Genomic DNA, 17,467 nt, shown 5'->3' with positions numbered 1-17,467 from the left:
TGACTGTGCATGCCCTGCTACAAATAATACTAACTGCATGTGGTATGAATTTTGGTTTAATGACCTGCACAATTTTAACTGATCAAACACTGTTTTGGGTGTTTAAAAAAAAAAAAAAAAAAAAAAAAATTATTTTTTTATTGGAAGCTTTGAAGTAATTAATAAAACTTCCACATGGAGGTGACACAAACACAGCTCAGAGATGTGGGAGTAGAGATTTACCTAATTTAAGGGTCAATGTTTTGGTGATTAAAAAATTGTACAATTTACCTGGAAAATAGTCAGACATCTTTCAATCAATGGAATATCATGATGGGCTAGCAACAAGGATGTAGGCGAATGGGTGTGACAGAGGGAAGGACACCGATAAAATATATATCTATAATCTGTCTCATCACACACACCTAGGTATTTTTGTGCCTGGGGCAAGTTCCATCAACTGTCCTTAACCTCCTCCCCTCCCCCCCCATTTTTTTAGAATGAAGTTAAACAAATGAGACTCAATGAGTAAGGCTGCCATGAGTTAGGTTTTAGTAAATAAACCTTCAATTCCCTGGCATAAACCATTTTACAGAATTGGGTAGACTGTCCTGGTGCATCTGACTCTGTTCCTAAACCTGGTGGAAATGTTGGACGGGCACTGATGAAAGGAGCCTGCAGGGGGCCAGTTTGAGGCCTCACTCAGTGTGTGAATGCACACACAGGCCGGGCAGGATGAGGGGGGAAGGGGGCACAGGCGAGGCAGGAACATGGCGACCCACTGTAGTAATGACTGCACCCCTTCTCAGCCTGAGCCTGGGGCAGCTGCCTCGCGCTATTTCCGCATCTTGATATATATGTATAGTAGCACTCGCCCGGCACAGTAACGTAACGCAAGTGGCATACAACAAGATAATTATTTTGAAAGAAAAACAAACTGCCACCATCCAGGCACTTGAACGTATTAAGAATAAACTGCTTTATTCATATCACAATTGACAAAAATAACGCAGATAAAAACATTACAAAGTCCACATAGGGACCATGCTCAAAGGTCACAAGATGCACTTACCGTATGGAAGAGACATTTTAACTAAATGACTAGAACATATACGTTGAAATACAGTGCACAATGAATATTGCAGCAGCTGCCCAAAATATAACCAAGTATTTATATGTGTATGTGTCTTGCACTCTCTCTTTAGGGGAGATAGATCAGTCTGTTTTCTAGGTGAGTCTGTCAGCAGAGAAGACATGGGGGTGAATATTTACATAAGCTTAATGTAGAGTTTAATTATTAGGACACTGTATTTCATGTATTGGGTAAGGTCTGATGTGGGGGGAAAAAGGGAATTGCCAACCTACGGCACAGCCCATGGACAACCGGAAGTAGCAGTGGTAGGTTATGAACCAAACATGAAAGATTTTAATATCCGCACCGCTGTGATTTTATTTATTTATTTTTCTTCTCCTAGACGTGTCTATCCAGCAAAGTTACACGGCTAGCAGCAAGGTATCCTGTGTCTATTGGGAATTATGGCAGTATATATCGGATATGTCGCCCTGCCCTGGAGTCACAACAGGTAACAATAAAATTGTACAGTACCAGATATATTGTGATTTAAGAAGCGGAGGAGATGGGTGTGGTGGTTTAACAGAGATGTAGCACCCTGATTGGCAAAAAAATCCTAGGCTTTTAGTATGGGGGGAGGGGGAGATGGTCGTTTTGTCTGTGTATCGGTAATCTGTGTATATAAACCCTTCCCCCGCCCCCTCATGGCCGACATCACCATGTGTCGGAGACTGCGCCTATGAAAGACAGATGCCAGGGCTCGCCAACACATGCCCTCCCTCCCTGTCTCACTCGCTGCCCAGCAACCCTCTGCGTCACAGCGACGCCCCTTGCCCAGCAACAAAAACCACATAAAACAACCCTCGCTCCCTTTTGTGTTTAAATATGTTTCTAGGCAACACCCCAGTGTCCTGGCAACTCTACGTGCATAGTACAATAGAAATATAGACAATATCAAGAGGGCATTACCATGCATATAAACACTTTATTCTTTTGCAATTTAATATTTTTTTGTCTTGTTCTAGTTTATTTATTAGGTGGTCAAGGGCTTTTGACACTTGAACCTACTAAATTATTCATATCAATGGAAAAATCTTTTTTTGGGTGTTCCTTCCATAATTTTATTTCTGTGGTTCTCCCCGCATATCCACCTTTCCTCTAATCCAGTGTCTGTTTTCACATTTCAACTCCCCTTACTGCCCTTTCAAATCAAGACCTCGCCAACCACTTTAAAGATGAAATTGATGCTATTCAACATGACATTACACTTTATCAAACCCCATTCACACCAAACCACTCCCACTATGCTCACAAAGCAACCTTCGGTTCCTTCTCACCAGTGACTGAGGAGGAAGTCGTCTGCTTTCTCTTATCTCCCTCTGCAACCTGCAATCTTGATCCGATCCATTCACATTATTTCTACACTAACTTATCTCTTCAACCTCTTTCAGCACGAGCTCCTTTCCATCATCCTTCAAGCATGCTTCTGTAATATCCACCCTAAAGAAACCTTCTCTTGATCCTACCTTCCCATTCATCAACCGTCTCATCTCCCTTCTTCTAAGTGCATTCCCTCTACATTTCTCTCCTAATTTCCAAGTACTCTCCTACGTGCAATCTACGCTTGGGTAATGATCTACATCTCTCCATCTCCCTCGGCTTCTCCCATGCTGCACCCCAACTCTGCAACTTTCTACCATGCAGTCACTCTCCCCCACCATACTGTACATACTTTTAAAAGTTTTTCATTAAAAGAGGCCTATTTAAAACTCAATTGATTTTTGCTCGCATCCTAGACCCGCATACTCAGTTGACACACACACACACGTCTCTACTCACAAGCTGTTTAGAATGACATTAGGAAGGCGCAGGGCTACCCTCTTACTATCTCCGTTTCTTAACTTGTATGGCAGTTAAAATACCACTAATGAACACATACACTAAAAAAAGTTACGGAAAACCCTCTACCATATTCTCACTATAACCTTCTTTGTGTCGTGTTAACATAGATGTAAACATTTTGCTATACTATGCTATTGCTATCCTTCCTCACACATTTGTACTGCACTGCAGAATATATTGAAGACATGCAAATAAGTGTAACAGTATGGGTTATCACTGTGTGTGTGTGTGTGTGTGTGTTAGTGAATTCTTGTAGTGGTTCAAAAAGCATCAGGTGCTAACATTGGGGAATCAGCTGTTTTAAAAGGGGTTAATAGTGCTCGCTTCCATTTATGTCTGAGGGGCCTGTGATGTATTGCTCTGCTCAGCACAAACCGCAATGGAATCCAAGTTCCAGTACATTCTCTAACATTGCTAGTTACTGCTCCCTATAAAAGACTCCTATTGCTCCATATAACTCCCATTGCTGCATAGGACTGTTCCTTATTACTCCATATAAGTCCTATTGCTTGATATAACTGCCCCTACAACGTCCCCTATTAACCCTCCTTACATCACAAGCTGACACACTGAGCAAAACAAGAACAGTCGTTTAAACGGCTGCTGCATTATCAGTGGTTATCCTTAATGTTTTCTGGTCAACTATCTGGTTTAGCTGCGGTTCTACGCATCGGAGGGCAGGAGGGGTTTTCTGTCTGGACTTCTCGACAACATCAAGCAGGAACTGTCGAAAAACAAGGAGATGACAGAAAATATAAAGAAATTCAGGGAGGAAGCAAAGAAACTTGATGAATCGGATGCTCTACAGCAAGCTCGGAGGAAATATGTAAGTTGTGTGTGTGAGTGAGACCTGCAGATGCATTTAAAACAGCTGCCCTCCATCCCAAAATGTGGGGGGGGGGGTGGTGTCACCTTTTGCCTGACATCCATTTACATGGAACCCATATAAGCAAATGCTCTGCTGTTCACACAGCTTTTAATCACAGCATGGCATTAAATGCAAAGCTAGTCAAACCATTCAGACATGTTTCAACCTTAATGGGTCATCAGTGTGAGGTTGGTTATTCTGGCTTTGCAATTTTGCATGTCATTTCCCAGAATCCCTTGCTGCAGTGGAAGTACAGTATGCTAGGTGATAATGGTGAAAGGCAAGGTTACAGACCTGTCTAAGACACGTGAATGTGCTCACAAGTAACTATGTAAGTGATATTCTTTATTGGCTATATGCTAACGGTGGCGGTTTTGTCGCCTTTTTCACCCACATAACTTAGTGTGTGTGTGTGTGTGTGTATTACTTTATAATTTCTGCTGGATATGGATATAAATATATCAATAATGCATACTTTGTGTTGTGTAGTTTCTTGCCACTACTGGTAGCTGGGCGAGATAATATATCAGCCTCTAATCGGATCTATACATGTTAAGGCATAAATGGAAGTTGTCGTCTATATATAATTATGGGGCTAAATATAGCCAATAAAAGGTGTTGGAGTGAATACAGGCTAGTTGGTCCGCCACTAAAGTCAATACGGACTGCAAATGATTTTAATACTATATACCTGGATCCCACAACTCTCACCAATAATTATATATGAGAGGTGAGTAGATACAGAGAGATGTCCAAGTACACTGTGTATCAACACAGCCATTTAGGCACACTTCCAGCATTTACCTCTAAGGGCTGCGTCGTATTCAATTACTAGTTCAAAAACACTTTTTTTTTTTTTTTTTTTTTTTTTTTGTGTGTGTGTGCTCATTTCTACCACTGGTGTTGTGAAGATGTTTTGCATCAGCAGCTGGGACACAATCATATTGCAATGCCAGTGCCTGGGATAATTCCGTTATGTCCTTTAAAAAAAATAAAAAACACTGGATCAAGTCTCGAGTCATAGCCGGATATGGGAATGAGATGAATCAATGACAAAACAAAGCAATACATTCTGTAGTCATTGCAATGATGTAGCTAAATGTCACAATGTAGGAAAATATATTGCTGTTTTAAATCTAAAACGCGAGTCCCATTTAAGATCATCCAAAGGATTAAGCTGCTACAGTTAGTATCTATAATGATGGGTGCGTAGTGTCATTTTCCCCAGGTAACATCACTGGGTCAGAGTGAAGTGACTATCTCCTGTATTTGCGTGTATACCCAGAATCCCTGGCTGCAGTACAAGTTGAGCGATTATGGGGAAAGGCAGGGTTGTGGATGTACCTGAGACGTGTGAATGTGCTCATAAGTGGTACTGTATTTGCTGTACAGTGGAGGCTTTTTGTCACTTTTTTTTTGTTTTTTACTCGCCACAACTGTGTCTGGTATATTTAACTATAAGTCTGATATATCTGTATACATTTGATGTTTGTGGAGAATGTTCTGGTTCTATATGTAAGGAAGTTGGAGGCCTCTGTGTTTTGTTCCTCATATTCCCCTTTAGTGGAGTCCAGATATAAATTTAACCCTTTCCGCTGTCTGCAGGCTGGTAACGCACCCTGTCCCCCGCTTTGTATTGTAGAAAACTATAGAGTCTGAGACGGTGAAGACTTCGGAGGTGTTTAAAAAGAAATTTGAAGAGATGACAGACACAGTCAAAGAGGTAAATATTGTGTGTGTGTGTGTGTGTGTGTGTGTGTGTGTGTGTCCATAGTAATATTTATATCTCACATCCCTTTCTGTCAGTAAAGGGCTAAATTCATGTATACATTGATGTTGGTGTATGTATATTCACGTACAGTATGCATAAATGTGTATACACACGTATGTTTACTTTTTGTGTATTGCTGTAGATATACAGGATGGGTATGTTTCTATAGTTGCAGATGGATACATTTTATATATGTTTGTATTACACACACACACCTTTATTATATATCTATATTGTGTGTAGCTGTAGATAGGGGTGTATGTGTATATTTACCTCGGCTTTGCTCTATCACTAAAGGGGGTTATTCATTAAAATTGACTGCTACTAATTGTCCCTAATCTCATAAATTCCCAAATGAAGTCGGTGTGCTCTGATAGGCACTATTGTAGTTTAATGGATAACCACGTAATTGACTCACTCCTTGTCCTTCAGAGTTTGGACGAAGTCAGTAAGAGTGACCTTGGGCGCAAAATCAGGGAGGGGGTGGAAGAAGCTGCCAAAACCGCCAAACACTCGGCTGACTCGGTGACGAAAGGAGGGGAGAAACTGGGCAAGTCGGCCGCCTTCAAAGCCATCTCTCAGGTACCCGAGCTGTTAACTAGGTGCATGGTGCCAGCATGTTCTACAGCGCAGTACAATGCAGGTCGGGATCCTCAATAGAAAGCCAACCTTTTCCCCGGCAGCCATATTCTTCTCCCGGTCATGTATTCTTATCCCAGGAGATGAGAGAGAGACTATATCTCCATCCATTGACATACTGCTGTACAGCAGTAATACATGTGACAAAATGTTTATACACACACACACCACTCTGTTTTCAATTAACAGTTATACATTTATTGAAGCTTGTCAAATGACCACGTAGGTCCAAAACGTCGCCCATTTTTATCTTTTCTGTTTTGGATGGAATTAATGAATAACTTTCCATTAAACTGTGTGTGTTGTGTATTATGTATATCACTCTGGGCTGGAAATGCAATTCTGTCTTTTCTACATGCACCACAAGAAGCTAAACTCTGCATACTTTGTGTGTGTCAGACCTGTCTATCTTTAAAAAAACACGTATACAGTATATTCATCTATATCTATACATACACATGTATTATATACATTTTCAGCTGTTTACGTGTGTGTATTATGCACACGTAATATTTTAGTATGTGTAATTCTATTATTCTGTGTACACACTCTAGATTTCAAACTCTATGCGCGATTATGTTAATGTTCTATATTTGTTCTCTTCACATTGCGCCAAAATATCCTGCAACGCGGTATAATGGCATTCTAAAATGGGGTCAAATGTTCCTTGTGTTTTCTCCGTAGGGTGTAGAATCCGTTAAGAAGGAAATTGATGAAAGTGTCCTTGGCCAGACTGGTCCATACCGCCCCCCTCTGAGGCTGAGGAAGAGGCGCGAGTTTTCAGGAGATGGAAACAAAGAGGAGAAAATATTTGATGCTAACGAGTATGTATGACCCAGACTTAACATACCTGCCCCAATGGCACACAAGAGAAAAGCAAAACTTATTTTTTATTTTTCCTCAAGATCATAAAAATTCAAACCCCTTCAAAGTAACTTTTTTTTTTTTTTTTTTTTTTTTAAAGGAAAATGTTGTAAAAGCCCATTACCCTGTTAAGTTGTTTAAAAAATTTTTTTTTTAAATAAATGATCTATATTTTGACCTGCAATATCTGCCCTGGTGACTGTTTCATATGCTAATATTACAGGGAAGCTACAGGAATGGTGCTGCATAAAGACTCCAAATGGTTTCAACAATGGAAAGATTTCAAGGATAACAATGTGGTCTTTAACAGTAAGTAGACGCACAGTAGACATGGAATACTACTGATGGCATAAGGAGCTGGGTTCCAGTCAGTCTACCCCAGAGGCATGGGTTCAAATTCCCTCCCCCCCCTCCCCTCTTACAACACATGTTTGGGGCTGACGCACTAGTGTATTTTAACAAATCAGTCTGCTTTTCTCTCTTTGGAAATTAATTACCAATTGCATTTTCTTGGGGAGAGCATTTGTCATTCATGTTTTCAACCTTATTCCACCCTTCTCATTTTCTGGGAGAAGGAGTGGCTCAGTGAGTAAAGACACTGACTGACACTGAGATTGCTGCCTGGTTCAATTCCCGGTGTCGGCTCCGTGTGACCGTGGGCAAGTCACTTTATCTCCCTGTGCCTCAGGCACCAAAAACATAGATTGTAAGCTCTACAGGGCAGGGACCTGTGCCTGCAAAATGTCTCTGTAAAGCGCTGCGTACAATTAGCAGCGCTATACAAGAACATGCTATTATTATTATTATTCTGAGAGCTGCTAAAGATAAGGAGAGAGGGATCTACCTGTGCAAATCCTTGTTGACACATCAGATAAAAGGGAGCAGCCAGAGGAAATCAAGCCTCTCTGTGCTTTCCTTGTTTATAAACGTAAAAGTATTTTTTAAGTGTCGGCTTTTAAACATGTCACTGCCATTAGGGACTGCAGGAATACGTGTTCTGGCTACATGTACAGTCAAACGCGGTATCTGCTTTTGAGTTCTCTGCACAGATGCTATTAAAAAAAAAAATCAACTAACTTGCTGCTTTTGTTTTCCTCGTTTAACCCCAAAGGATTTTTTGAAATGAAGATGAAATACGACGAGAGCGACAACACCTTTATTAGAGTATCGCGCACTATTACGGACAAAGTCAGCGATCTGATAGGTAATTAATTGTGGGGTGAAATCCACTTTGTTCAACTATTACTCACCCATTGCTACTAAACCTTGATGCAAGCACATTAACCCCATCACAATGAACATTCTGTAATACACCGGGGACGTGGATGGAGAATCCAATGTGCTACCAGTGTAATTTCAACACTGAAAGTATCAGCAAATTAGGAGCACTTAGTCCAGCCGGTCGGACCATTTTCCTCTTGCTGTGAAGCTTTTGACCTAGTTTGATTATTTTTTCCCCTTATTTGAAGGATACCACTATACCCAATCTCTTTACTGTATTAACCTCCACCACATGCTTGGAGGCTGTATCATGGATACAGTACTTTTTCAGTGAAGGACGTGTATTGTATTGTATGTCTTTATTTATATAGCGCCATTAATGTACATAGCGCTTCACAGTAGTAATACATGTGGTAATCGAATAAATAACAGATAATATAAATAACAGATCATGGGAATAAGTGCTTTAGACAAACATAACATTAAGGAAGAGGAGTCCCTGCCCCGAGGAGCTTACAATCTAATTGGTAGGTAGGGAGAACGTACAGAGACAGGAGGAGGGAGTTCTGGTAAGTGCGTCTGCAGGGGGCCAAGCTTTATGTATCATGTGTTCAGAATGTTCACAGTGCTATTCGTATGCTTCTTTAAGCAAGTGTGTCTTAAGGTGGGTCTTAAAGGTGGATAGAGAGGGTGCTAGTCGGGTACTGAGGGGAAGGGCATTCCAGAGGTGTGGGGCAGTCAGTGAAAAAGGTTTAAGGTTGTTCCCCCGAGCCTCCCACTCTCAAGCATCAGAGCATGAACATCTTATTCTATCACTTCTCACTGGCGATTTGCTCATTAGATGGGTGCAAATAAATGTCCCACCTTTCAATATCACATAGTCCATGGTCCGGTTCTTTTTTCAATTTATTCAGAGACCATAGAAAACATGCTTCACTGCATCATTTCTGTTTGTTACATCATTCAGGCGTATAGAATTTAGTTAGTGGAGACTCTTTAGTTTTTTGTGGTTTTTAGCTTGGTATTAAATGATTCTGATACTACAAATCCAAATGCAATCTTTACACATTTTAGCAAACTCTGTTTTTTCTGTCGGCTCAATCTTCTTAGTTAATCATCAACATTAGAACACAGTTTCTTAATTTAGCAATATTTACTTTCATTTAGAAGACCCTTCTTTGGTCTGTCACTAACTATAGTTAATCCTATGTCCCTAGGCTTTTGAGACCTATCTCTATTATATTGTCTTTTACTAACAAACTATTTAACCGTTGATTCCAAACTCTTGCAACTAAGCAGACAATAAACATACCACGTTTCTTAAATCATTTAAAACATTTCTACATCTGCCTGTCTTCAGACTAATTTATCTTATTTTTGCAGCGGCAGCTAATCATTTTGTCATAATTTCTAACTTAATTACTTATTTTAACTTGTCACATGCTGAATATATGTATATAGAGAATATAGCATAATTAATATTTAAGCTTGAAATCGTCCCATCTTCACTCATTCTATGGATAATGCTTCCATTCCGAATTTTATTGATTTACATTGGGGCAATATTTACTAAGCTGTGCTACTCCATAAACACCTTCCAGGACGGCTTAGTAGATACGGCCTTTTTACGGCACCTTCAGGTGAAGGGGATATAAGGTGTCTTCTGGCAAGGAGTGGGTTTTATGGAGTAGATGTGCATAGTAAATATGGCCCTCAATGTATTGGTCTGTATCGTATATATCACCCATATTCTCCATCTTTCCATGTTTAAGGTTCTTCACTCTTACAATCCCTGCACCAATATACATGCTCTAGATCAGGAGTGCGTAAACTGGGGGGGCAAGATTCTCTGCGGGGGGACAAAGTTTACAGAGGCCCCGTGCGCTTCCCGAAGGCATTTTAAATTAAATGCTGGGGGAGCCACGAAGGCCTCTGTAAACATCACTTACCTAGGCACAGGCGGCTTCTGGAGACGCGTGAAACGACGCCATGGGGGTCATGTCACGTTGCCACGGCAATGCGGCATCACATCAGAACACCGGTGCCACCGTGAGGAAGAGGGGCAGGGGGGCACAGAAGAGTGTGCACCCCTTTTTGGCGCCTCACTTGGTTATGTGACGGATGTACCCTAAACCAACCAGACCTATCACCGTTTTACACGAGTCTCCCTTTTTCAGGTGGGTTATTTTCCACGACCGAAATGTCTGAGGTGCTGACTGAGGTTCTGAAGGTGGATCCCAGCTTCGATAAGGATAAGTTCTTAAAGCAGTGCGAGAAAGATATTATTCCCAACATACTGGAGGTACGTCAGAAAACTTCATGTAATTTTGCTCCGGTGTGGGACTGACCCGTTGCCCTTTTAATCTTTTCACTGTCATTGGGTCACTTTGGTCCAACTTTGTACTGACCCAGTAACCCATTAAACTTGTCACTGTCAGTTTACTTTAGTGGTATTTGGGTCTGACCATTTAGCCCATAAAACACATTATCACTAGGTCAGTTTGGTCTATATAACCTATTAAACATCTCACTGTCATTAGGTCACTTTTAGTCCTACATGGGACTGACCCTTTATGCTGGGTTCCATGGTACCGCAGCCCATGAGGAGGCAACCACACGCTGAGCAAACAGACTGCCTTAAGGCAGTGTTCGTGTCATGCGGCGTGCGCACGGGAGGGGTCGGGTGTTGCGCCAAGAAATCAGTTTGAACTGATTTCTTGCGCGACAGGCGGTCACGTGAGTGGTTCGCCCAATGAGGGTGAACCAGCTGCGTGACGCCCCCAGGCACGCTCGTCCACCATGGCCAGGTAAGCACCCGTTCACATACCAGCCTCCGCCCGGGCGAAGGCACCATGACCCCAGCCTTAAACTGTTATTTTCAAAGCAAGATGCTCTATTGCAAAATGTATCTATGTAATCTCATAATACTGCTTGACCCTAAACCTTTAGGATACATTTCCCTCTTACAGTTAAGACCTATATAATTCGTAACGGTGTTCGTGTGTGCCTTTGCTAATGATCACTACATGTTTCTTAGGCTCTGATTAGAGGTGACCTTGACGTCTTGAAAGACTGGTGCTACGAAGCAGTAAGTCTTTTTCTATACAATGACATTGTATTCTGGGAATACGCCCCACCCAGAACTTAATAATTTAACCCAATATCCACCACTTCTTGCACTACATGGGGAGGGAAGAGTCTCCTTGACGGGAAACATGCAGGACTCTGACACTAGGCAATCCGGTCGCACCTTACAATGTTCCTGGTTACATACCTGTAGGAAACTGGTATTAAAAATGTTCCAATAACTGACAAGCCACTGTTTACAGTTTTATATTCCACATGTTGTCCCATATTTACTTAAGACAATCTTTCAGTGCTGGAAGACATCTTTATAGTCCATTGACCCAGCGCCAGTATGTGTCGTGTGGCAGAAGACATCTTGGCAAATGTGATTTATCTCCCTGACCTTGACTCTTAAACTAGTTAGCTGTTCCTTTTGCAAAAATCCAGGACATTAAGTGCCCTTCTAACCCCTTAAAAACCAGAGGGGTCTGCAATGCATTCCTACATTTCTATATGATGTATAACCATGCTTTATCTCATTTCAGACTTACAGTCAACTAGCACACCCCATTCAACAAGCCAAAGCTATGGGCCTGCAGTTCCACTCCAAGATCCTAGATATTGACAACATTGATGTGAGTTGCCTCTCCCTTCCTCTTAACCCATTGAGTGCCGAGCCCCTCTGGCACACGGCAATCACGTGCCCGCTCCTCAAAATGATCACATGCTCGCGACGTCACCGATGAGGTGAATGAAAGTAGTCTTCTGGGCCAGGTCACTTTCGGTGCTCCACAGGAGAGCACAATGCGATGTCCCCTAGCGTACGACCAGAAAGCACATTATGTGGCTACTATGACATAGGGCCCCAGACTCCATGATGTGGTGGCTACATCATGCAACACCTAAAGGTTGGCAAGTGCAATCTCTGGTAGGTAAAGGGCTGAAGGAGCAGCTCAGCGAGTGAATGCATTCACTCTGATAACAAAAATGAGTTTGAAGCAGGGGAGCCTGGTTGAAATTCCGGTGTCGGCTCCATGTGACTTTGGACAAGTCACTTATGTCCCTGTGCCTCAGGCACCAAAAACATAGATTGTAAGCTCATCTGGGCAGGGATTCTCTCTAAAAATCCTGTGTGCTGCGTACCGCGCACTATACTGTAATTGTGAAGCACTTTGAGTCCTATTGGGAGAAATGTGCTAAATGAAATAGAAAAAAAACAGTTAAAGAACTGATTAATCAAATTAACTTCTGTAAACAGATTAACACACAAAGGCCCTGCCTCCCCCCCCCCACCCCCTTCCTTAGTACACACTGTCCTTATAATAGAGCCAATAAAGCTAATGGGATTTGCCTGGCCAAACATTTTGAACACAGTGATGTCAAACACAAGTGAGCATCCAGAGGAAATCAAACTCCTCCCAAGGCTCGGTTAACCGTGTTTTTATTTAATAATAAAAAAATTTAAAAAGACAAATACTTATAGGTGTCATATTTTGGGGGGAAACGTAAATAACCCCCTTAACAATTTGAGTGACAGAGGGTCAGTGGCATCAAGAATGCCACAGCCCCCTCCGGCACATCACTATCATGGGACCGCTCCTTGGAGTGATCACGGCCGAAGAGAAGGGTTCCTTCCGTTTCTTCCGTTCCTCTGGATCACATTCGGTGCACCACAGGAAAATGAGCAGTGATACAGCCACTACATCATGGGGCGCCTGGAGTGCCACACACCATGACATGGTGGCTATATCATGAGGCATCCAAAGGGTTAAACATCTCACTGCTGTTGGTACACTTTGGTCCTAGAAGGGCCTGTAACTTTAAACCGCAATAAGTGAAAGGAAGTTGGGCATTTACAGCAGAAGGTTCACATTTATAAATAATACCCCATGTAATGGAATAAGGATCCCACATAGTGTAATATATTAATTTGCGATGATGCAGAAAAATAGAAAAACAGCTGTCTTTCACTTTTCTGCCAGCTTCCTCCCCCCCCCCCCTCTCCTCTCTCACTTTATGTATCTCCCACTGTGTAAACCCCTTCTGTATCTCCGTCCCTCCAGTTGGGAAACGCTTACCAGCGCCCATCTTTCTACATATCTTTTACTAATAGACAAGGTCTCACCTCATCAACACTCCCATTGAATCTGTAATCATTGACATGTGTGTGTATTGAGTGAGCTTGTCAAACTGCACGTTGTAACTTTTAATGTGGAGCTAAAGTTGAATTGCTCTTTTTTAGCTGGCGATGGGGAAGATGATGGAGCAGGGACCTGTTCTCATCATAACGTTCCAGGTCCAGCTTGTCATGGTTATTAGGAGCCAGAAGGGAGATGTGGTGGAAGGAGACCCTGTAAGTGTAACAAACCAATAATTAATGTGGCAACCCCTTTTTAACTTTTTATATTAACCCAGATCGTCACTGGGAGCTGGACCGCAGAACTCCAATCTCGTGAGAGCCCCGATTTGCCAAGAAATTTACATTTGTTTACTTTTGCCAGTCAATTGGAAGCTGCCATGTCCTCTCCCTGTCACAGCTTTCTATTGGCTGCCAGAGTGTGGATGGCCCTTTATGTCCATAGTGTTTCTCCTGGCCAAGCAATCTCCTAAAGGAATTTCCTACATTTACATAACCCAGGGTGTTCCATGTAGCTTGGAGTGCTGTTGATCTGCTCCGGGGGACTCCTTGTTTGAACCCTTTGAGTGCCCCATGTCCTAATGACCATGTCATCCTCCAATGGTCTGTTTTTGACCTGCTCCCATGGACCCCAGGATGCGATCTGCCTGTTGAAAGCGGTAAGAAAAATAGATCGTCCACAGCCTTTCTCGAGGCTCGAGAATGGATCATGGTGATCCCAAAACGTTGCTGCGGTTTGCTATGTTGTCTCTGGATGTCTGTTATATCGCTGAATAAACCGTTATTTGTACTTTTAGCAACATTGGAGCTGTGGACGATCTATTTTTGTTACTATATTGATTTTGAAGGCTTTCTTGGCACCGCTCTGTATTACGTGCACCAACTACTTCTATATATTCTTTTTACATATCTCACTTACTAATAGTTTGAGCTGGCGCTATCTTTAAAAAAAAAAACCAAAAAAAAAACCACTTATTTATTTTTACAATGGAAAGGGGTCTCCCTCAGTGTGCTGCACCTCTCTGCTGCCAGACTGTCACCTCCTGTGATGTCATTTAGGTCTCTGCCTCTGACAGGGACCATTTGGTGACTGCATGAGCCGAGTGTTTGAAAGTATGGAGGTTTTAGTAATATATTTCATTTCGGACTTAATTATTTTTAGCAGTAGAGATGTGCAAATCTATTTACATGAAGTCCCAAAATATGCAAAAGTGCCCATTTCTGAGTTGCCAAAAAAAAAATGCTTTCTAAATTCTCTAAAATCATTAGATTCCTGGGATACTTTAAAAAAAAAAAAAAAAATCTTGGCTTTAGCATACTTTTTAAAAAACAAAACATTTTTTTTAAAGTTCTTGCTGCGTTTAAGGAATAGATAAGCTATTAAGACATTCACTCCCACTAGTCATTCCAGCTGCTGAGCCACACTGCCTAACCACTTCGCCAAAGCGTTCACGTGCTTGCTCTGTCACTGATGACCAAACGGAAGAGCCGTGTAAGATCGTGTTGGAGCGCAGAACGCAATCTCCCCTTTGAGAACGTAGATTATGACATGGCTATTATATCATTGGGCCTGCAGAGTGCCAGATGTTATGACGTAGTGGCTGTCCTTGGTCGCGCACACACAAGGTTAAACGTGTCTGTTATCAAGTCACTGGGATCTACGCTGTATATAGGACTGACCCTCTCACTTATGCCTAATCCCTTCTTTGACAGCAACCCCTGAAGATTATAATGTGATCTTTCCACAGCCTCTAATCTTTTATTCTTGATTGCGTATTCCCAGGGCAAAGTCGTGCGGATCCTGTATGTGTGGGCGCTATGTAGAGACCAGGACGAGTTAAACCCCTACGCTGCCTGGAGACTCTTAGATGTATCATCGTCTGCCTCCGAACAGATCCTTTGAGAACAGAGATCCTCCAGGGACTAGCTACTGTACCTCCCCCTTCTGTTTGAACTGAGCGGGGCAGAGGGTGAGAGGAACTGACATTCACTGCCGTTGTTCAGAGCAGAATAACCCCTGTGCTGCCAGCCACGGAATTATTAAGACTTTCGCCTTACGTGAGAGAGTAACGTTTAACGCCATATTGGTTAGAACCGCCTGCGTCCGAGGGAAGATGTGCCTGTGGTTTGAGTTCCTACAACATCTGGTTGACAGAGAAGATAATTAAATTGTCCAATTAACACCTTAACTGATGGAGAGGCTGACAATGCATTGCTACACAGCTAAGGGGTTAAATTCAGACCAACACTCTTTTCAGTGAGCCATTCCTCCAAAGGCCAGTGTGCACTAATAGCAGTGACATCATGTTTAAGGAGTCACATTTGGGTGATTGATTTTTAATAAAAATAATTATTTTAATAAAATATGACACCTGAGTATATTTTAAATAATTATTTTTAAAGTAACTTTGTAAACCTGGTGAGCTGAGCCTTGATTTTTCTTTGACCGTTCCTTTTTGGATGATGTCACTGTTAAATACGAGTTTGCACAGAAAAAATCCCCCCCCACCTATCCCTACCATCTCAGCTTTATTTGCTGTGATAAGCAAAAAGAAAACACTTGATTGACAAACGCATATATAGCGACCCTGGAAAAAATCAACTTTTTAAACTTCCAAAAAGATTAAAAGCGGACATCTTGACTATTGGCAAAACAAATGCAAAACAACTACAAAACTGCAGTGCTGCTCCCAAATTGGCTTGCAATTCATTAGTAAAATTCTACATGTAATCCTATGCCTAATAACAAAGGAGTCATCTAGGTAGATATTTTCTTCAAAAAATATTATGCCTGCTCAACCTCTATACTGTAAGTAAATTCCATTTTAGCAGGTACCTATACTAAATGATTATTATCATCATGTGGCCTACATTTTAAATTTAAAGCATTATATTTCAGTCTCTAATTCATTGCAATTAAAATCGGACAACAGCCAGAAAGACGTGGGTGTACCTGTTCATTAGCGAAAAGTGCATGTACAGTATATACTATTCCTTTTCGCTGTCACACTCGCCACCTCTTCAGTAGAGTGAACAGCAGCAGACTGCCACAGAAGTTTTTATACCTATTTGCTAATTGGAGAATCGGCAAAGAGCGCAGAACCTGAGAGCAATTGCCAGACACCTTCAAAAAAAGATTTAACAGAACAGCATTAGGTGAGCTCAGACCTACCCCTATAAAGAAATGTATCAGCCACACGATATAATTCAATACCTTTTATCGAGGATGCTGCTTGGAATAGAATTTGCTTTACATTTCACATATTTCATTAAGTTCAGTCTGCAGGCAATAAGAAATACTATGCAATTAGTAGATGTACGTGCTGAAATGGGGTTAGCAGGCTTAATCATTATTTTTCGTAAACGAAAGATGCACCTAAACAACGCCTTTATTATTAGACGGGCTCAAAATGTCGAATTTCCCTAATAAATGGCAAGCCCGTCTGGGAGGCGCACAGGGTTTTCTTTTCCATGTTTACTATTCGCACAGCTATATAGTATAAGGAAGACGAGTCTGTTTAAATTATTTACAAAAGGTTGTTTTCTGGCTGGTTACCATGAAACTGCCTGTGCTTTTGATATTACTGCCTCCTATAAGATTAGATTCATCTTGTTAAACACTGAACAATAGACTGTCATCTATGCCTTTTCAAAACGATATGGGACAAGTGTAAATGTGTTTTTTTTTTAATTTTTGCAATTTATTTATTATGGGGGGAGGGGGAGTTCCCCCCCCCCCTTTTGTGATTAGATCATATTAATTCATGAACCATATTTGAGTGGTAAAGCCATCGTATTAGGAAAGAGATGAGGGCAATAAATGCTCCCTCGTCATCAGATTACAATGCCTTTTTTTTTTTTAATATATACACAATGTGTAACTTTTATTTTCAACAAAGACATCAATCATGAAAATGTAACCCATTAAATGTCACTGTTATCGGGTCA

General features: G+C 41.5%; 1 protein-coding gene across 1 annotated transcript in view; it reads left to right on the top strand.

Annotated features, from left to right (window-relative positions):
- The window catches only part of TIMM44 (translocase of inner mitochondrial membrane 44), an 18,698-nt gene extending 1,231 nt beyond the window's left edge, over positions 1-17,467 (top strand). Inside the window, exons 2-13 of the mRNA XM_075611665.1 lie at positions 1,455-1,562; positions 3,609-3,779; positions 5,464-5,544; positions 6,025-6,174; positions 6,916-7,055; positions 7,319-7,404; positions 8,207-8,299; positions 10,494-10,618; positions 11,354-11,404; positions 11,928-12,017; positions 13,625-13,735; positions 15,303-17,467. Of these exons, the coding sequence (XP_075467780.1) occupies positions 1,455-1,562; positions 3,609-3,779; positions 5,464-5,544; positions 6,025-6,174; positions 6,916-7,055; positions 7,319-7,404; positions 8,207-8,299; positions 10,494-10,618; positions 11,354-11,404; positions 11,928-12,017; positions 13,625-13,735; positions 15,303-15,422 (1,326 nt within the window). The 3' untranslated portion in view covers positions 15,423-17,467. The remainder of the gene's footprint in view (positions 1-1,454; positions 1,563-3,608; positions 3,780-5,463; positions 5,545-6,024; positions 6,175-6,915; positions 7,056-7,318; positions 7,405-8,206; positions 8,300-10,493; positions 10,619-11,353; positions 11,405-11,927; positions 12,018-13,624; positions 13,736-15,302) is intronic.

Source organism: Ascaphus truei, chromosome 8, assembly GCF_040206685.1.
Source record: "Ascaphus truei isolate aAscTru1 chromosome 8, aAscTru1.hap1, whole genome shotgun sequence".
Lineage (NCBI taxonomy): Eukaryota > Metazoa > Chordata > Amphibia > Anura > Ascaphidae > Ascaphus > Ascaphus truei.
Note: the sequence above shows the minus strand (reverse complement) of the source record. Positions and strands in the feature narration are given on the sequence as shown.